This window comes from Atractosteus spatula, chromosome 3, assembly GCF_055471065.1.
Source record: "Atractosteus spatula isolate fAtrSpa1 chromosome 3, fAtrSpa1.hap1, whole genome shotgun sequence".
In the NCBI taxonomy this organism is placed as follows: Eukaryota; Metazoa; Chordata; class Actinopteri; order Semionotiformes; family Lepisosteidae; genus Atractosteus; species Atractosteus spatula.
The window spans coordinates 882,233-903,898 of NC_142708.1; the positions used below are offsets into that span (position 1 = coordinate 882,233).

Below are 21,666 nucleotides of genomic sequence, written 5' to 3' on the forward strand. Positions count from 1 at the left end.
TTTGTGATTTAATGCATCCAATAATTCCAACCTCTAAGATGTTTAGTACTGTCAAGGAGTGAAGGTACTTGATTTCTGATTTAGGCGAAGTGGGTTAGAGTTAGAGACACAGTGGGAGTCATGCTATTCTCACCACTAAACCATGCGGCTTACCACAACACTATTAGAGAAGACTAGAGTTCCACCTTTAAATTATAGATCCCTCATTTGTGAATAAGAGCCAACACTGAATAAATAATCTAAATAGGAAAATAGGACAGTGTTTACTCTGTTAAGACACACAGACAGGGAGAGAAGCTGGTGGTCAGAGTGCAGGGTCAGCAATTTATACCACTATACCATTATACCACACCCCTGGAGCAGCTGGGGTTAAGGCCTTGCTCAGGGGCCCAACAGGGTAGGATTCCTCTGCAGACCATGGGATACGAACCTGCAATCTTCCAGCTGCAAGTGCAAATCCTGAGCCACAGAGCCACCGTACCGCTACAGTGGATATTTTGCTTACCTGATATACATCTCCTGTCGGTCTATCTCCTTGTAGAAGTTCTGTTGAGAAGCAGACATAATACAGTTAAGTTCTTCTGTGTCTTGACACAACTTATGTCAATTTAAAGCACAGAAACACATACTGTATTAAGTCTGGGTCACACTGCATGGTTTATCTAAAGTTGACATTTTTGAAGACTCCTGATGAATAAATACCTGCCTGATGGGTCAGTGTGATGGAGCTACTGTATATTGCAGCTTGCAAATACACTTGAGGCAAACTGGTTTATTTTAAAACAAATTAAAGTTGTGCAGATGATTTGCATTGTCCGTTGCAACATCAGGCCAGGAAAAGAAAAGAAAAAATAACTTGTTAATAGTTAAGAGGCCTTTAAGAGCCCTGTAGTAACAAAGGGAGAAGTTTCTAAGATAAAAGGCAGAATCCCAGGCCAGTGAGAATGTTCTGTTGCAGAGCTCAGAGATGGTCTCACTGTACTTTTCCTGGAAACCCAGGCTACTACTAAGTTTTGAAGACTTTACTGTATCTACCATTTTTAAATCCTTATGAAGAGGTTTTGTAGAGTCTAACATCTGGCTTCGATAATTAAACTTCTCCTGGTTTTCATGGAAGACCTGAGCACCTGTGGGATTATTTACACCTCTTCTCAAATGGTGCCTAGTGTAGGTCAGCCTAGCGGGTGAAAGAAACACAGTGCAGCACAGAGCACATGAAGAAAGGAAGACTTAAGGACAGAGAGGAATATCTTAGGCAGAAGAGAGCATGTGAGACAGAAAGAAAGACAGGGCACAGGACACTTCTCAGGGACAGGTCTGTGAAAGAGACGGTGAGGGAGAGACTGAAACAAGCAGAAGCTCAGTTGGTCAGAGGGGGGTGTGCTCAGAGAGTAAAACAGAGACGCAGGCAGGACAACAGACCTGCAATAAGACACCCAGAGCTGGAAAGAGGGAGAAGTGAACTGATAGTACCAGCAGGTTGACGGTGCAGCGCATTCGGTAGGCCTCATTATCATCGTACATCACGGCTCTGTAGTCCAAGAGGCGCTCCATCAGTCCGGTTACCAAGGTAATGAACTGCTGGCAATGTCCTGCCAGGGAGGGGTGCTGCCTGTTGCACTCCAGCAGGCTGGGAATAGGGAGACAAGGAGAAGGGCGGAAGGAGGGGGGGGGGGCAGGGGGGGGATGAGAAACATAAACAGGACAAGTCACTACAGTGTATTAGAATAAATCACTCAATGCCACTGGCAACAATGCTCAGTTGACATGACATGATAAAATGCCAGCGATAATGTGTTGTGGTCAGGGATTGGAATCTGTGGTGTGTTTAATGTTCTTGTGGCCAGTTGACTCCTGCGAGCTGTGCTCTGTGATCCAGCTGCAATGCTGAGGTGTGAGCACACACAGTGACCCCCCCATCCCCTCCATCCACGGGGGAGAAAAGCCAGGCTGGGTTACAAGTTGTTCTCTCGCTGACAGTCAAATATCCGCCGGGGTCTCCTAGAGTCTTCAGGACACTCACGTTTTCTGGAAGAGCAGTTTGTACTGCTGGTCGCCACGGCCTCCCTCCACCTCACTGTCCAACTTCTTAATGATCTCATCTTCGAACTGCAGGGGACAAGCACAGCACACAGCCGGGATGCATCTCGTCTCTGTGCTAGTTTTCATGTATTCATGACTAAATGGACATCAGCATATCAGAAGTGGCTCATATTTCAAAGTCTAAGGCTACAATTTTTAGCTAATTTCAAAAGAAGTATCGTAATGAGATACAGTACAGTACTTTAAACACGAGAAGTGTTTAAACTGGTATTTTCGCAAAAGGTTAATGTCTACATAGCTCATGAATAAAGAGAGTAGTGAAGTGTGTTACTGGAGATATACAGCATACAGATTTATTTCCCCATTACAATCATGCGTGCTGCAAAGACTGGATCATCTCAGGGGACCTGTAGAACCACAATTCTCTGGCTGCACTACCTGTTACCTCTGTTCCTGTGCTGAGCACACATGTACACACACCATGCGATATACTCCAGTGCCCCTTAGCTCTACATACTGGAGAGTTCCCAATCTCCAGTCACATAGTTGTCACGATCGCTACTCCTCCTCTTAAGGGCGCTCCAGCCCTTCCTTGTTCTGTCCCATTACCCACACCTGTTCCTTATTCCAGCCCCTCTTTAGTTCCCCCTTAAAAGCCGGATGCAGACATCATTCGAGGCTCTTCATTGAATTCTGTTTCGTGTGAGCCCGGGTCCTGCTGCGTCTGGCTCCGTTATGGTTTTAACTTTCTGTTCCTGATTCCCCCCGCCGGTCCCGACCCGGTTCCTGGTTTTTAATCCCCTGGATGGATCACCTGGCCATGGACTTTTGCTTCTGTTTTGGTTTCCCGTTGGGACTTCGTCTTGGATCGTTCGCCCCAGACTCACTTTCCCTGGACACCTGCACACCTAGGACACGCCCCCCTGTCTCCATACCCGTCTCCTGCATGACTTTTTTCTAGTGTTTCCTCACTATTCCGGATTGTGTCGTCTGCATAGGGCCCGGAAAGAACTGTTCGTGACAATAGTATTGTAAAACGTTGTATTGTTCCCCGATTCTAGTCCACACTGCTGTCATCCCTCATCACTACCACACTACAGTGTACCCCAACTCCTATCCACACCACAGTGCTCCCCAAATCTAGACATGGTTTTAATCAAATTCAATCCCAGGGAACAGATTAACCTGTAAGATCATTCATGGAAACTCACACGATCTAATGGTTCCCATCCAATGACTGGATCTGTTCAATGTGTGCTATAATAATAAGTGGCTCTCACAGTGCTGAAGTTGCCCCTGATGTTGTATTCACACAACATCATGTCGTAGAAGAGTGGGAGGGTGAGTCTCTGCAGCTCAGGCTCTGGCACCAGTGTCACTTCCAGCAGGGGGCCCACCAGGTCCGGGATAAACGCCATCTTGTGCTGCCCTGTAAGAACACACAGGCACACAGTGTGGACATACTGGCACAGTGCTGGAGTACAGGATAAAGATCAGATAAGATAAGATCACTTTATTGGCCATATACAATTTCTTGTATAAGGAATTTGTCTTTTCGCATACCCCAGCTTGCTCTCCATGAGACACAGACAGGGAGAGAAGCTTGGGGTCAGAGCACAGCGTCAGCCATTTATACGGCGCTCCTGGGGTTAAGGGCCTTGCTCAGGGGCCCAACGGAGTAGTATTCCTCGGGATATGAACCAGCAACCTTCCAGCCACAGGTGCAGGGCTGGTGTGTGGTCAGTGCAGACAGTACTGGGGCGCAGGGCTGGTGTGTGGTCAGTGCAGACAGTACTAGGGCACAGGGCTGGTGTGTGGTCAGTGTTGACAGTACTGGGGCACAGGGCTGGTGTCTGGTCAGTGCAGACAGTACTGGGGCGCAGGGCTGGTGTGTGGTCAGTGCAGACAGTACTGGGGCGCAGGGCCGGTGTGTGGTCAGTGCAGACAGTACAGGAGCTCAGGGCTGGTGTGTGGTCAGTGCAGACAGTACTAGGGCGCAGGGCTGGTGTGTGGTCAGTGCTGACAGTACTGGGGCGCAGGGCTGGTGTGTGGTCAGTGCAGACAGTACTGGGGCGCAGGGCTGGTGTGTGGTCAGTGCAGACAGTACTGGGGCGCAGGGCTGGTGTGTGGTCAGTGCAGACAGTACTGGGGCGCGGTCAGCTTGCTCACTGTCAGAAGTCTCTGTGCCTCAATGTCTTACCAAGCCGGTTCCACATATCCCTGATAGTGGCTCCAAGGACTCCACGCATATCCCCATACCTGCAGAGAGAGGTGGGAGGGAAAGGAATTACCAGAGAGAAAGCGAAGAAAGGGATACGAGATCAGAAGAATAATTACAAAGATCCACCCCAGTGTGAGTTGGTTCATGTCTCTCTGTTCTTTCTGAAAAATTGCTGGGTTGACTGTGTCAGTGCCTTCAGTTCAGGCCTCCCTGTAGTCAACAGTATATTTCTATTGTTTTGTACTGTAGGAACCAATGTGAGTCTGTTGGTACAGATCACAGACTGTGAAAAAATCCCAGCAGCTCTTACTTAGTGAGTTCCTTTGGTTTCCAAAAGCGAAACCTATCAAATGTGTATTACTCTTTTATAGAAATGATTTAACTTTTTCATTTATCTGTTTGTTCACATCACTTTATTAAAAAAAATACCTTCAAAATGTTGTGAACATCAGCTCTAAAATCAATGGCGAGCCCTTAAGACTGCTGGCACAGCTGTATGTCCAGCAGATCCTGAGGAAGGCCTCTGCCATCACTGAGGACTCATTTCTATCCTTCATCAGTCTTTTGAACTTTTGAAGGAGGACGTCTTCACAGCAAAATAAAGACAAATAAAAGAATATTTTCTTTGTTCCAGAGGCCATCAGGTATTTCAACAATGAGTGCAAACATATTATCACTATGATCTCTATTGGATAAAGGCCCCTCTACAAATGTACATGTACTTTAGTACTGTCTTAAATATCTGAGTCCCCACAATGTACAATGTTACTTTCATAATCAATTTGGAATGGAATTGAATTGAACGTGGAGTTTTAAGTTAGGTTAAGACATACAGTATACTGTAATTGCAGGAGGTAGAAAGTGGAAGAGAAGATAATCGGTGTGTGTTTATTGTTATCAGTAAACATGTGGACATTACTGCAGGAAAGGTGAAAGAGTTCTGACCTGCAGAGGATGGCTGCTCTCTTGGTGGGGGAGAAAGTCTCCAGCTGCAGGCTCCTCTGGGTCAGGAATGCCACAGACAGGTGAAAGAAATTATTCCACAGCTGCAGGCAGAGGGAGAGCAGAGAGGAGCCACAGTGAGTGTGAAAATAGAGACATCTTGACATTAATTCCCCATCTATGAAATGGCTTCTTTACTCTGCTCTCCTCCCCATTGATAGCTGATGTGTGGTGAGCGTTCTGGAGCACTATGGCTGCCGTCACATCACCCAGGTGGGGCTGCACATTAGTGGTGGTGGAGGGGATCCCCATTACCTGTAAAGCGCTTTGAGTGGAGAGTCCAGAAAAGTGCTATATAAGTGTAAGCAATTATTAATTATTATTATTAATACCACAGAATAAAAGAAAAAAAAACACGACCAAATGAGAGGCCATTTGGTAGTTAATTGATCCAGTATCTTGTTCAATTGTGTCCTGAAACATCCTACTGTATGAACTTAAACAATATCTTAGAAGAAGGCTTCACAGCCGAAACGTTGTGTTTTCTTTCTTCCTTTTTTAGCATGGAATAAACCTATTACTTGTTCCTTTATATCCTAGGTGGTTATTCCAGAATCCCACAACACCTTTTGTAAAGTTGTGGATCCTGACTTCAGTTTTAAAAGAATGTTCCCTGCTTTTGGATAATATCCTGTGGTTTATGATCAATACCTGTCTCGATTTTGGATACTTGAATCAAGATCCCTTGTAGTTTGTTTTCTCTCACACCTCAGAGCCAGAGCAGAAGAAAGATGTCACACCCCCCTCACATGCAGTGTGAGAACAAACCTCTAATCTCATACAATATAAGCCTCAGGTTTGCAATGCTGGGCTGAACACTGAAGCAGGTTTCAGATGCAGTTTGACAGAAGGGGTATTTACTCCCAGGACTCTGCCACAGCTTTTTTATTACCTGTATTTAAGTGCAAACTAACAATTCTTCTGCTTCCCTGGCACCTGGCTGAGGGGGGCATTACACAGGGAAAGCCATTGAGAACAAAGTTCGACAAACTTCCACCAACTGCAGTTGATCATATAGTATGTGTATTTATACAGTATATATTTATTCTATATTCTATACAATTTCACACTGCTGATCTCAAAAATCTGTCTTCTCAGCGTCCCCCCTAATCCAGGAAACTCATCTTTAACACTTCCACATGTTAGAGCATAAAGTCACCAGGCAACAGCATTATTATCGACATGAAGCTGACTTAGTTATTGATTATTAATACTTTATTTGTTTATCTTACTTGTTAATTAATCATTACAGTTGTAATTATTCATATCTAGTGGGGGAGCTAGTTTCCCAGGTTTGTGTCAAGTCCTTGACCAGAAGAAAAAGTGAAAGAACAAACACTTTCTTACTGTTACATGGGAAACTGTCGTCTTACAAAGATTGACTATATCTGAAATATAGAACATGGAAAGGTTTATTCAACGCTGAAAAGAAAAGAAAAGAGACACAACGTTTTGGCTGTAGAGCCTTTCTTCTTCTTACATTATAAAAATAATGGAAGAACAAAAAGAAAAGAACTCAAATATCTTAGTCTTGAACATAAAATACTACAAGCAGGTTTGATTCAAGTATTCGAAATCCTCTAAGGCACTGACAGGCAACCCAGCAATTCTTCAGAAAGAACAGTGAAAAATGAACCACCTCACACTGGGCTGGATCTTTGTAATCATCCTTCTGATCTCGTATCCCTTTATCCTCTTTCTGTCTCTTAATTCCTTTTCCTCCTGCCTTCTTCAGGTGTGAAGGCTCCACAGCTGAAACGTTGTGTCTCTTTTCCATGGAATAACCTTCACCTGCTCCATTGCAGCCTATGCATGCTGACGCAGCTCCCTACTTGAAAATGTGAAATACTGTATGTTCTATATGAAGGCTGTGTATTCTTTGGGTTAATTATTTAGATTAAATGGAGGTTAATTGCATTAGGGTTCATTATACAGCAGGCATACATGATCAATAGCAGTCGGGCTGTTGTTGAATCCCTTGGCCTGGCCTGTCACTGCTCACTTTCCACTAGCATGCCAGAATTAACTGTTATTTGCTTTTTATCTTAAGCTCTGTGCACAGGTAACATCTCAGTTTTCCTCTGGTGTGTGCTGGAAATACAGTACTTGATCAACCACTGGGCCTGTGTCCATCCTTTCCCTGCTACTGACCGCTCAACAACATGACGTGACCCAGTGGGTTCTGCAGGTGTCCTCTAAGGGAATATCTTAAGGAATGCGAGTCCTACTGTATCACACGATTGTCATTTTGCCACAAGTCCACTCAACAGTGTCTGTTGCCGGACTAATTCTCATAGACACAGGTGAGCCAAGCCCTGCTGAAGAGCTGCCTCAATCTGAGATGGGGGCCTCAAGGTTTCACCTACTTGCCTGCTTGTCGCCCTGACACAGACGACACAGTTAAACTGTAAATACAGCCCTTGGTTCAGAGCACAGACTAGGCAATGATGAGCTACTGTACTTCTTAGTTATTAATTTTCCTTAAAGTGAGTAGCACTGAAGAAAATACAGTCTGCTTGCGTCAGTGTACTCTAAAGGGTTTTTCCTCCACAGGCTGTTAGTTCATCACGTGTCCTGCTTTGGGAGTACGTCACTCAGAGAGAGCGTCAGTGCAAGCTCGTTATGTGAACGGCCATCTCTGCTGTAAGCTGCCCTATGGCAATGAGCTTCCGAATTGCAAATTTCTGAAGCAGCTTGTTCGCTTTGTTTTGCACTGGATTTCTCCTTTAATTTGTTCATTTTTTCTCAGAGGGTTCAGCCAACAGGGGGCAGTGTTGCACATTAATGTTGGTGTTGGAAACCTTGTATCAGCTGTCAGTTCTGCACAGGGCAGGTTTGGTGCTGTGCTCCAGTAGCCAGTCTCAGTCCCCACGCTCTAATGCCATGTGAACACCTGGCTAGTGCGCCTTAACTAGCAGAAGCAGGAAGAGCTGTTTGCATGTCAGGGCTCTGACATTGACCGCAGGAGTTAATAGCTGTGGCAAAAGTCTAATCAAGGCACATCACACCCATTAAGGAAATGACAAGCCCTATAGCAAAGATGCTACAGTAAGTACTGTAGGTAACCTTAATGCTCTACAAACATTGTCAGTTGTCTTACACAGTAAAAAATCATTCAAAACTTGATAGTTGCAGAAATTAATTAATATGAGTATTGCAATGCAAGGACCTGTGTCACTATCCCGCTATCTGGAGCTGTGTGCTAAGGGTACACAAAGCACTGGAGGACTGAAGAAGACATGCTTGATAAGCCACACAGAAATACTGAAGCAACAGGAAACTCTACACATGTGTTGTCTCTTTTACAGTGAAATTCTCAAACCTCCTGCACACCATCGCAGCGCTCGCTAAAAGGGACTCTGCTGCCCAGCATTTCAATAAGGTTGAGCAAATGAAATGCAAATGTGATTTTGTCTGAATTCGTATCCTGGCAGAGAGGATTCTGTGCATGTCGTGATCAGTGCTGCCAGCTAGGTAATAAATTACTGATACATAAGCAGATTATTTTTATGTTATTAAAATTGTTCCTGAAAGACGATACTGATTGAAGGGAAACTTTAGTTTCAAGGAGGTTCTCTTTTCCACTTTGCACCTTTGGACTTCTGAAGACTGTTGTCAGTTTTGGTTTCTCTATTATATGAAGTGCTTTGGTGGTGACTCATGCACTATGCATTATTATGAAAAAAAACAAGAATCCAGTCTGAGAACAGGCTACCTTTTTCTCTAATCAGGATCTGAACAGAAAATGACAACCTGGCAAGTTAAAAAAAATGGAAAGGGGCAAAAAAAGCTGCGACTGTCAAACAGAAACAGAATCACAAACCTGCCCTCTAGCAGCCAAACAAGCTAGCTGGGCTCAATGGCCTCCTCTCGTTTGCAAGGTTTCTTGTGTTTTGTCTTTCACCTTGAGTCTCTGGCGAGAGCTGTGCCCAGGGAGCAGGCAGGTCAGAGCTGTTTGTGTTCATCAGAATTGAAGAGGTGGGGTGTGTGTCAGTGATGGAGGAGGAGCGGATCAGAGGAACATACCTAGTGGGGTTCACATCCTCAGCCCTGCTCTCTAATGTCATTACAGTTGAGCAAAGGGGAGGCTGGGCCCGAGCAATTCAATTACACGGCAAAAAAGAAAAAGCTGATTGATTTGGCTAGTGGACGCTGATTATAATGACTTAGATTGTCCTTGCAAGACAAACATCTGGAGAGAATTATATTCTTCCAATCTCAAATGGGCTTTAAATTGAATATAAATGAAAATAAAAACATATGCAACACTCCACTGGTAGCATTTTGAAGCACAGGAGTCATACGAGCTTGAGAAACAACGGTTTCCACAGAAGAGGAGCTGTGGGACGCAGCAGTCAAGACTGTAATGTTCCTCACTGAGGGGGCTCCTTCACTGCTGACTGACCACACAGTTTTTATATTTGACTGAGGTGGACCTGCTGACACGTTTTGAAAATGAGAAAACAGGAGATGTGGTGAATCAAGCTTCACAATGTGGCTTAGAAGCTTGCTTACACATGCATGATCCTTGTGCAAAAAGAAAACGTGTGTTCTGTATGGGCCCCTCCTCAGTTAGTGGACTGGAGACACCACTGCACATACTGTAGAGATAGCTGGTTCACTCTTTATTGTGTGTTGAAGTAATTTCCAGACCAGCCTACCTAAAAATCCCCAGACCACATAGACAAATATTTACACATCTGAGGGAGGAAAATGGAATCTGGTCTCAGTGAGCCAAAAGAAATGGTATCACACTTTAACATCTATCCCTCCCAGCACACAACTGGGCTAGCTAAAAGGAAACACTTAAACAAACTAAATTGCTTGATAAAATATTCAGCAGTTGAGGCTGTGCAGTAGGATGCTGCAGGCTGCTAAAGGAAATTGAAATTGTGAATGGTCCATCTCTCCCCAGCGAAACATCCCTGGAGGAATGAGAATCAGGACCTTTGCAGCACTGCATTTCTGCCAGGGCTGTGCTTTTAAATATAAATAAAATCATGCATCTTAAAAGACTTTTATCTGATCATACGCAGATACTGCTGATAACACTTAACTTGATTTTCAACGCGTATAAAATCATGCATGTTAAAATAATTTATACATAGTTTTTTCATTTACAGAAAATAAAATGTACTTGATTTTTATCTGCAGTTTCTTCCTTCATTTCATTGTAAACCTGTGCTCAGTTACTGATTCCACAATGCTTCTATAGAAAGTAAAAGTTAGAGCCCCTTCTCTTACATCAATGACATGAGATCTTTAATGACCCAGTAGTCAGATCCTTGGTTTATCATTTCATCCAAAGGAACACAGAAGAGTGTTCCCAGTTACCATACTGGGACATTGGATTTATAATCCAGCTCCAGGGGGAAGAGCACCGCCTACTGGTGTACCTAGTTTTCCTTAGAAGTCTCCCATGCAAGGACTGACAAGGTCCAGCTTCTTGTTGCACTCAGAAGATTAGATCTCCCATTGATACAGGACTTCCTTCTACAGAGAAATAAACCTCTAAATAATGAGACTCTCACCGCACTGTCAGCCCAGTGGAAATACTGGAGCTCGGACCACACAGGAGACCTATCTCAGCTCATTCCTAGCGTTTGCAGAACTCTAGAAACCCTTACTGTCATGACCGCACTGTGCCATAATGAGAGATGTGAAGCTACAGCAGAGCAACAGCTCAGTCTGAACAATCAGCATAAATTTCCAGAAAATGCAACAATCCTCATTGTCGAGGAAAACAACACTACAGAGTCAACCTGTTGATAGAAAGCGAATGGGAATGGGAATGGGGGTATGGTAGTGCTCTAATTGCACAGTGACTAATAGAACTAATTGAACTTAAGGAAATAAAAGATGTAATTCACAGCCACAATTAACACAATTCTTCCAACAGTCTCTTGACTGTATTGACGTAATAACCACTGACTTGAAAATGTACTTGATGTTTTTCTAATGTAGCCCCTGTCTATAAAAAGAGTAACAAAACAAAAAGAAACAAACACAACCAAGTTATTAGTAATTAATAATAAAAAGCCTTGCATTTTACAGCCTTTTTTTTCACCTCAACAATTTCAAACTGCTTCACATACTGGTGGAGACTCATTTCAGAGGTGCAGTTACTCTATTCCAGCAGGCTCACTTTAGACCAATAACTCTCACTTCTGTCACATGTGAGTAATAGAAACAATTACAACTAAACTAGAGGATCGTCTGTATGGCACTAGGATTAACGGGTACAGTGAGTGTGGATTTAGAAAAGGTGGGACTTTTAATTGTTAAGAGTTCTCTGAACAAGCAACAAAAGCAATAGATACACAAAGATAAAATGTTACTGAGATACATGCCATATAAAATGTACCTACTGTATATAGTACATACATTTATTTAGATTTTCAGAAATCCTCTGAAAAGCGTCTGTTAATCCTTCTTGTAGAATATTAGTTCTCAAATTTTGGTGGCAGACATTTGGGAAATGCATGTGTTTGGAATTTATTTACAGTAAGATAAGGGGCAAAAGCTCAAATTTATTATGATATCATTAGAGGAGCACCACAGGGATTTGTATTAGGATCACTGGTCTTCCTGATTTTTATGAGTGATATAGTTTCAGAGGTGGCACGGTGGTGCAGTGGTCAGCATTGCTGCTTGGCAGTGCTGGGAACATGAGCTCAATTCTGGACCTGGCTGCTGTCTGTGTGGAGTTTGTATGTCCTTCCCATGTTCATGTAGATTCCCTCTGGGTGGACTGGTTTCCTTCCACAGACCAAAGACATACTAGTAGATTAATTAGCTTCTGGGACAAATGTCCCTGTTGTGAGAGTGTTTGTGTCTGCAGTGGACTGGCATCCTGCCCAGGGCCTGTACATCTCTCCCAATTCTCTGAACGGGAAAACAAATTAGAAAATAGATGGATATAGTTTAAAGAGATGGAAATCACTGAGCTCAAAGAAACTACCTAAAATATTATTCAACTATGTTGACTTCAAATTGGAGGGGGAGGGAGGGTAAAAAAGGAAACAGAATATTAGAATACACAGGTAAAACTGTAGAAATGCTATATATAAACTGCACAATGCTCTAGTACAGTCTTGTTTAGAATATAGTGTACAACATTTGTGACCACATTAGAAAATAAAGATATTTCTGATGAATTAATAGATTCCAGAAATATATAATACATTCTCTGGCTTTAAGGAATGTCCTACACTGACTGGATAAAATAATTTCATCATTTCAATCTTGAAGAGAAAAAACTACTGTATGGGAACCTGTTTGAAATATTCAAAATTGTCTAAGACACTGACAAAGTCAATCCAATGAACTTCAAATTTAGTAGTGAAACACAAATGAGAGGACACAAAATGATTCACATACATGCCCAGTCCTATTTCTAACCCACTGGCTTAGCTTCCTTAAAGACACAGCTGAATGAGACTCTCAGATCAATAAGATACTAGTAGCCAAGCCAGCTTCTTGGGCTAAATGACCCCTCTCAATTGTAACATTCCTTGTGGTTTATCTTTCATGTTGAGTAGCTACTAAAGACAGATTTCTTAAGGATTTATTGCCTCAAGTGAAATGCTTGCATGTGAACTATTTGAATTTACTGTGCTAGTGCACTTAGCCTGAGGAAGATATTACACAACTTTGCTTCAGTTAATGTACAAGCTCAGAGGTGCCAAGATCCCTGTTCTTACAGACTGCAGTAAAAGTGATTGGTATTGGGGTGAGAAAAGATCAGTCCCTCACACCCAATACTGCAAAGCAACAATAAGTGGATTTTGTATGAGAGAAATGGCACAGAAATCTTAAGACCCCATCCTTAGAAACCTAAGAATATAAATGAATGGAGTCTTTCAGGTACTGAATTCAGTTCAGGTACTGTATCTATCTTGGCAACTCTGATCTGGTCCAGCATCAGCTATTTCCTTCCTTTAAATCCTAGTAGTGATGCTGAGAGCAGATCCCAAAGCAATCCAAGATCTCCATACTACCTGTCCCCTCCAGATTCAATCCACAGTGTAGCTGTTAGAATATGATAATGGAATGTAAGAACATTAGAGCCAGAAAATTAGGCAAATGAGGCAGTGCCTGCCACATTAGGCAGACAGTTTGAATGACAGAACAACATTCAAAATGTCTGCCTTTTTGGCTATACAGTATGTAGTTCAGAGGATCAGAGGATCTTATCCAGGCACAACTTGAAATAATCCATTGAATCAGTTACTGAAAAATTACTGCATATCTCATTTTTGCATTATGTAGATTTAAAATAGGATCTCTACTTTTAAATTCTTCACTTTTGTGTATTGTAGCAAGGTTACCTCTATATCAGCACTTAACCCACAGTCCACAACTCATGGTTCCCGGATTGTGAATTCTTTGCGGTGTTTTAAGTGACTAGAGGTCAGGACTCTGATGAGCTACTGTAAGTAGCTTACTGGAAGATTGCTTATTCAGCATAATGACTACCTACAGTTTCCTTTGTTTTCCACATGACAGAAAGGACCACTCGACCCTCCTCCGGGATAATAGAGCAGTGTCCTGCCTTTAGTACATTGTCAGATAGCTTCTGTGTCTCTGTGCCAGCAGCGTCTTCAGCAGGGCTCAAGTCTCAGGCCAGACTACATTGGCTTTCTCCTCCCAGGCACTGTTGTGCTCCATGCTTTCATACTGGACCTCTCTTGTCAGTTTTATGAAGCCCCGATAACTTCGAACCTGCCTGGCTTTACTGAACTTGTTCCTATAGCACCCATTCCGTGGGAATTTTGGTGCTAATGGTGTTAATCTCTTACTACACTTCCCAGGAGTTCAGGTGTCTCCAGGCAGAGCTCTAATCTCAATTCTCAGGCAATCCTCTCTGCTGTGAGCCTCTGCTATCCCTACAGGGTATTCCTCAACATCCCAGGGCCTCAAGGTCTCTCATTTTCTCTTTCTCCAAACACAGCTGGTTAAATCCCTGTTACAATCCCAGCTGATCCTGTTTATGGTCTTGTCACATTGTATATCCTTGCATTCTGTTTGCCTTTTTCAACTGTTGAAAGTATTTTCATATGAGTCTAAAAGAATACCTTTCCTGTTCTTTAGTATAAGTGGCAGAATAAGATCAACACCTGAGATTTGTTTATCTTAAGGAATGACACGTAGCCTATCTGATGACATTCATACGATCAACATTTATAAAACTACCTTGATCAATATTGAGCTAGAATGTTTAACCCTGATACTGTAGCTCTTTACGGAACACAGCTGACATTACCTGATCATTTAGTTACACTCTGGCAAGGAAAGAGTAGAAACACTGCCAGTGGATGAACAATCCATTGACAAATGGATCAGATAGACTTGGCTCTCTGCCTGGAAACATTCAAGGGTGCCATTAACCTTGGAGTGTGTTTACCCCAGCATTTCACTCAACCACTGAAACCAAAGATTAGTTCTGCCATCAACCAGAAGACACAATCGATGGTAAAACCAGGCGAATTATATCTAAGAAAGTTTAGAAACAAGAGAAGGCCTATCCATGTTGTTTGGTTAATAGTAGCTAATTGATCCTATGATCTCATGCAGCCATTTCTTCGTTAACAAGATGGTTAAGGATGTGAATGATACTGACGGTTGGGTAGCTTCGTCCAGACTCCCGCATCCCTTTGTATAAAGCAATGTCCCTTGTGATTTAGATGAACAGGTACAATAATTCATGCCCCCTCCAGCATTTGAAACGAGGACTTTCTTTTTACCAGTCCAAGACCTTAGCCGCAATGCCATGCTGCTGCTGCTGTATATACTGTACTAGCCAGAAGATGTCAGCACAAGAATAGGTGCTAATTGTAACTGAACACCTTTCTGTCTTGCAAACCGTGGTGTTGTGAAGTTAAATGAACACCTGTGCCTCAAATCCACACTTCCAGACCAGGCCTCGACACAAGCTGACTTGGAAACTTCCATAATCAGGCCTCTGGTACCAACAGAACCAGATCACCACCTGGAATTCTGACATCACCCGCATCCTCACCTGCACAATGGCCACATTGCAATACCAAGCAGTTCTCGGGATGCAGCAATACGAGTCTGTAACTGAAAATCTAAAGCAGAAATATATATCCTACATCCTACATCCCCTTTGAGTGTGAACAGTCAAATTTCTTTTATTTCTTAATGTGTCCACTCAGCAGACAAACATGGAAAAAAAATCCAAAAAATTGTTTTGGTCTTCAGAGGTCAGAATTTTCAATTCTAGGCCTGTCAGGTGGCTGAAAATGCTTATAGGCCTTGTCCTAGGTGTCTACTAGCTTGGACAAAAATTCAGGACAAACTGATCAACTTGAAGAAATTCTACATAATGTTTTGTGAAGACTGGACCTGGAATTAAATTTCTCACATCCCAAAATAAATTATAAAAATTACTGAAAGCAATAACAATAAAAGCCATTGCAATTACTATAAAAACCTTTAGACACTGCTAGAGTGCCTCAGAGTTGCCTTCTGGTGTGAAAAAAAGGATCACTGATAAGAAATTGATTGATTACCCCTTCTGTGTCAATGATTGACAGCTAAAAGGCAGGTGGAATGCAGCCTGAGGCTTCTAGAGGAAGTCCCACCCCCTAAAGGTTCTGAATGGTTAAAAATACAATGAATGACAGTGTTTTATACCAATGAGATCACCTTATTTCAGGCGGTCCAGTTTCAAAACACTATTCCAAAGCCAATAACGTTGTTTCGTCCAGGTCTGGAGGTGGGTTAGTCTAGTCTTTTGTGGATATACTCTATATCGTACTTCCGAATAAGGTAAAAAACATGGGATATATTCTTTTTTTTTTTGCTGGTTTTTGCGGTCATGTTTTGCTGGCTTATTGATGACCTTATCGATGCACTTTGATAGTTTGCTGAAGTGCATAATCACATAAAAAGTGTCCTTATGATTGATTGCCTTGGTGTTTTTCAGTTCTGAAAACAGTTTTGTAAAGCTTCAGTTTTCCTTTTTTGATTGATAACAGGTTTTCTGTAAAGGTTTTGTGGTTTTGTTGATGAAAAACGATGAAATATGACACAGGTCTCAAAAGTAAATGTTGACTTAGCCCTTATTCACAGGCAGTAACGCAGTGCACAATCATTTTTGATTAATTACCTCGATGTTTTCCGGTTATGAAAACGGTTTTGTGAAGCTCCAGTTGTCCTTTTACGATTGATAAAATGTTTTCTGTAAAGTGTTTGTTGATGTAACACGATGAAATGAGACGCATGTCTTAAGTAAATAATTACTTAAGCCTACTGGACAGTACTAGGTTAAAAGAATGGAAATGGCTGATGAATACCACATTAGGCACAGCTCTGTCAGTCTTCAGCAAAAAGCAACACAAGATCACTGAAACCATTCACTGGTTTCAGGTAAACTAGTGTAATACAGTATGTCCATCCACTGTAGCAAAATATGTAGCCCTAACTTACAATTAAAACATGACAAGGAGGAAAACATCACAAGCACATGTGGCAGCCTGTTAGGTACTGTCTCCAACTGTAGCAGATGCACACAATATCAGAGGCATGTCTGACAGAATCAGGAAGACACCAGCTACATCAGACAGCCTAGGGCTCAGCTTCACAGGCTGAGATATATAATGGACCCCCTTAGTGATACAGGCCCCCAGAACCGATTTCCGCCTGGAATTTTCTCCCCCCTTAAATATTTTGTTATACTGTACCTCTGCAGCAGAGCAAAGCAGAAGCCAGATTCAGGTCTTAAATTGAAGCTAACTCCGTTGGCATTGAGTGTGAACAGTCAAATTTCTTTTATCTCTTAGGAAGGATGTGTTCTTGTACTTTTTCTATTTGAGATTTTCTCTTATACTGTAGCATATACTGTATTTGGCTCACTATCCAAAGCTATCTATCTTCACACCTGGTCAGATGGAAAACTACTCAGTCTCACATACCTTAAAGTCAAGAATAAGATCCACAAGGTCTTTAACTTGAGAGCTACTCTTTACTGATGGCTCACTCTGCTATAACAAGCCCCAAGCTGGACACATACAGTATCTCACGATCAAAAGATTTTCACAAGAGTGCCAGCGCTTTGTTTCTATCATCTGTGCTTGGTATTATGACCAACCTCGTGCCTAATGCAGACATCAACTTATTCAAGACATTAAGCACAGCTATTTAGAGCAAATATCAAGCATGTATTCCAGTAAAGTGAACAACACACTGGCCTCTTTGGTTTTAACATGCATTGGGCATCAGACAGGCTATCTTATCCTAACGGTCCTAGGCCATTGCTGGAGCTCACAGTTGCACTATGCCTACTTTCCTTAGCCATCAAAGCTACTGTACATTGGTTTGGACACACAAGCTGAACAGGTGATGGATACATCCCAGAGAGATGGGATGACAACTGGCCAGTGGGATTCCCCCATCTATATTTCAAAGATGTAGCTAAAGAAGATGTCAAGACACAAAACACCAATGTGAACCACTGAGGACCACTTGTTCAGGACCAGAAGGACTTCACAGGCACAAGTGAAAACTGTTGCAATCATCACTCTAAGGAGAGCTCACATAAAGACCATGTTTAATCCACTGTTTGATTTTTTATAATTCAGAGTGACTGGTTTTCAAGCCTTATTTAAACTCCTTTCATTTCCACTGTCACAGAAAATAAAATTCAAATAAAATGGTATCTACTGAAGCAAGGAAGGACAGACAGAGATCCTACTGTTTGTACACCTCCTGCAGTTTAGAAAGTTCCTTCAGCTCCTGATGAAGACTCTGAATCTGGAGAACTCAGTTCAGACAGCTGGAAATAGACAAAACTCTGTATTTCTGTACAGATGACCCACAGGAGTCTCCACCCCATCCTCAACACACAACTGCAGATCCTACTGTTTCACCAACTAGAGCATTTATTTGTAGTTTTCATGTAATGGCTGCAGAGGTCCAACAGCCTTCTCATGAGTTAGTGTCCCCGTCTGCACTATTGACTGTGAACAAGGTGCTTGATCATGTTGAGCCACTTTCCTCCTGCCAATTTAATCTCCATGAGTGGCAGGATATTGATTTCCACACTTTGGATGGCAGTGCTTAGCTCTCTCTGGCCCATCAGAGTAGGGATGTTCGAAACTGTGAGTCTTACCTGAAGCTCAAAGTTGATGCCTTGCAGAAAGCTCTGACACAGAGTCTCAGCAAACTGGGTGATGGCTCTCAGAAATACCCTGGGGAGACAGAGAGAGTAACAAAGGGAGATTAACACGGGTACAGAAGTGGAGGCAAGTGCTGAAGTCAGGGGAGTAGTGAGGGTGGAGGACACAGAGTAAGCAGTGGTAATCTAGTTTGTTTGATAGCAGTTAATTGATCGCAGGATCTCATCCAGTCTTTTTCTTGAATACATCATAAGCGGAAATTAGGTTCAATATCTTGTGCATCGTATTGCTTTGAATCTTGCAGAGGACTGCCAAACACTGAAGTTTTTCCCTGACTCTCCTCGGAATGTTATTCCTTGGAATCCTTCTCCTGATCTCTGTATTCAGGTGGCATCAGCCCCTCTTCCACCCCAGCAGCTCTGAGTCTGTAATTCAGTTTCTGTTGCTCTGGCCTTTGTGATGCTTGTATCTTGGAAAGCTCTTTCTGATGTCTGGCTCATTGCTCTGATCTGCTTTCTAAACAGCCGGATTATGCTGGAGTCATTTCTGTATGTAAATGACTCTATGCTCTCTATCACACTCAGCAATCCCCGTTCTGCCTGCCTTGCTTCTGGAGAAGGATTAAACTAATTAAAAATATATATCTGAGCCGTATTTGTTCTCTGGGAGAAACTGTTATTTTTATTTCTATTCACCTGAAAGCCTTCCCCTGACTGCCTATGCATAGCAATTGTGCTGGGGACTGATTAGAGTTCTGAGGAGAGCTCTCCTTGGCCCCAGGTCACTCAGAAATCTGCACAGCAATATTACAAGTCTGACGGGGGATGTACTGAGATGATTTTAATACTGTACACTAGTGAGGTGTGGATGAAATCTGTGCTGCTGCATTTGCAAGCATGATTGTACTGGGCAGGGTCACCTGCAGCACTGTAGACCCTTTGACAATGACTCCAGTGTACCACACAACCAGTGAGAGCCTGAACAGATCAGCTGTGCCACAGGCAGGCCAGGCTGTTCACTGGCCGGAGTCGCCACCTCGCACCGCAGGTCCACCTGGTCACTAGTTCTCTGAAACCCAGGAGTAGAGATGCCCCTGGTTTCCAGCAAAAGGACAATTTCTGGCTGAAATAAACTGGGATCACAGAGACCGAGTTGCCTTCTGTTCAAGTCATTCACTCAGTGGCACATCTGGGCGATTATTGTTTTTATTGTTTGAATGTGTTTAACATTCCACATCTGGGTGTGCCATGCAAACCATACTTATGTATTACTTAATTTAAAACCTCCATGTGATATTATTGTAGTTGAGGGGGTCATCAAATTGTTTGAAGGTCCTAAAAGCAACACAGCATTCTATGAGATTGGTACAGTGGGCCTTCACTGTACTGTATCACTGTATTAGCACAAACTCAGATCTTTATCTCATGCAAGTTCCCTCTGCATTTGACTGTATTTTGAGTTTTTGTGGATATTTAAGAACATGCTGCTGCAACACAATTTAACAATCACCTCTTTGCAATGACCTTTACCATCCCTTCCAGTCTGGTTTCAGACAAGGCCGCAGCACAGAAACTGCCCTGTTTAAAGTTGCTAACAATGTTCTTATGGCAGTTGGTTCTGGTTCTCTATCTATACTAATTCTCCTAGACCACTGTGCTGCTTTTGACTCTGTTAACCATGACATCTTACTTTCTCATCATGAGACTGTGTTTGGAGTGTCTGACATTGCTCTTAAATGGTTCAACTCTTGTCTTACTGATAGCCGACACTACTTCTCCTGGGGATTTTTATTTCTGAAGTTTGGTTTATTAAGTCTAGTGTTCCCTGGGGTTAAATACTGGACTCCCTGCTTCAACATGTGCCTCAATTTCAATCAGAATTGAAGAATTTAGGGGTGATATTTGAGTCTGGCTTGACCCTTGACCTATTCATGTGCAGAATATTGTAAAAACAAAATTCTTTCATCTCAGAAAATCACTACACTACATCCTATGTTGTCTATGACTGTTGCAGAAAAGCTGGTCAACACATTTGCCTTTTCTAGAATTGATTACTGTAATGCCCCGCTTGCTTTGTTAACTAAATCCACACAATATGTTCAGAATTTGTCAGCCAGAATTCTGACCAGGTTCTGAGCCACTGATCACATTATGATCACATTATTCTTGGAGCCCTTGCACTGCTTCGAGTTACCTTTAAGATTCTCATGAATCTCACCTATAATGGTTTACTGTATGTAGTTTAGCTCCACAGTACTGTACCTATCTGACTTGTTCCCCATCTCGCAATTAGAATTCTGTATTTTCTGTCTGTAAAAGGAATGATGCATTCTTTTGTAACTAAACCCAAATAAGGTGAATAAAAAGTCCTAAGAACATTAAAACTCATGATGGCATAAAGACTGCAGGGAAGGAATCTTTATTCCACAAACTCTGCAAACAATCTAACACTTGCATTCATTTTACATCCTGAACATAATAATTTAAACCTGTAACCTGTGTGCAACAGCTTAGTTATTACTTTATTAACAAACTGTGTTGAGAAACCAAGAACACATGGAAATGTAATGCTCAGTATTCCCTAACTATAGGTGGTATAATAATTATATTATGACTTCACATGTAAAAAACAAGGTGATGTCAAGACATTGTGACACCATAAGAAAGATTTCCTTCTGTTTGCCTAAAATGCATGTTTGCTGATAATCACATCTCCTTTGTCACTGCCGAAGCAAAAAAGAAAAAGAAAAAGAGTAAATGAAACAGCTGAAGACAGCAGAGAAAAATAAGACAAGCTAAGGTTCTTTCATAAGGAAATAAATATAAATCTATTACGTTTTGTTGAAAGTGCTGAAATAGATCAAATAGTAAAAAAAAAATATTAGCATGGAGCAAGTTCATGAAAAATCTACACATAAACACCCCCACTCTAGTGTCACGGTGTCACCTTGTCTTCTGCTGAAAAAGAATTCTGGGTTTCAAGGGTGACGTCAGTCTGTACCATGCTCAGTGCCCTGCACCCTGTTACACAGACACACACAACCTCGCCCAAACACACACATATGCTTGTCATTTTACAGTCAGAAAGGTAGCGTAAAGGTTTCGCAATAACACAATATTAAAGGAGGAAATTAATTTTTATATCGAAGTTAGGGAAGATTAAACCCTAATCGCACCTACTTTCAGATACTCGCATGTACAGTAAATATCACATTTCTCGCTTACTCGTTTTCACCAGGCACCCCTCTCTCTACCTCAT

The 21,666-nt window shown here is 42.2% G+C and overlaps 1 protein-coding gene across 2 annotated transcripts in view; it reads right to left on the minus strand.

Moving 5' to 3' along the window:
* Positions 1-21,666, minus strand: part of LOC148837226 (dedicator of cytokinesis protein 2-like) — a 282,886-nt gene that overhangs the window by 23,145 nt on the left and 238,075 nt on the right. For both annotated transcript variants that reach the window (XM_088911625.1, XM_088911624.1), the window contains 7 exons: positions 18,402-18,480; positions 5,210-5,310; positions 4,244-4,302; positions 3,324-3,472; positions 2,024-2,109; positions 1,474-1,630; positions 506-546 (listed from right to left, as the gene is read on the minus strand). In XM_088911625.1, coding sequence (XP_088767751.1) covers positions 506-546; positions 1,474-1,630; positions 2,024-2,109; positions 3,324-3,472; positions 4,244-4,302; positions 5,210-5,310; positions 18,402-18,480 — 672 coding nt within the window. The remainder of the gene's footprint in view (positions 1-505; positions 547-1,473; positions 1,631-2,023; positions 2,110-3,323; positions 3,473-4,243; positions 4,303-5,209; positions 5,311-18,401; positions 18,481-21,666) is intronic.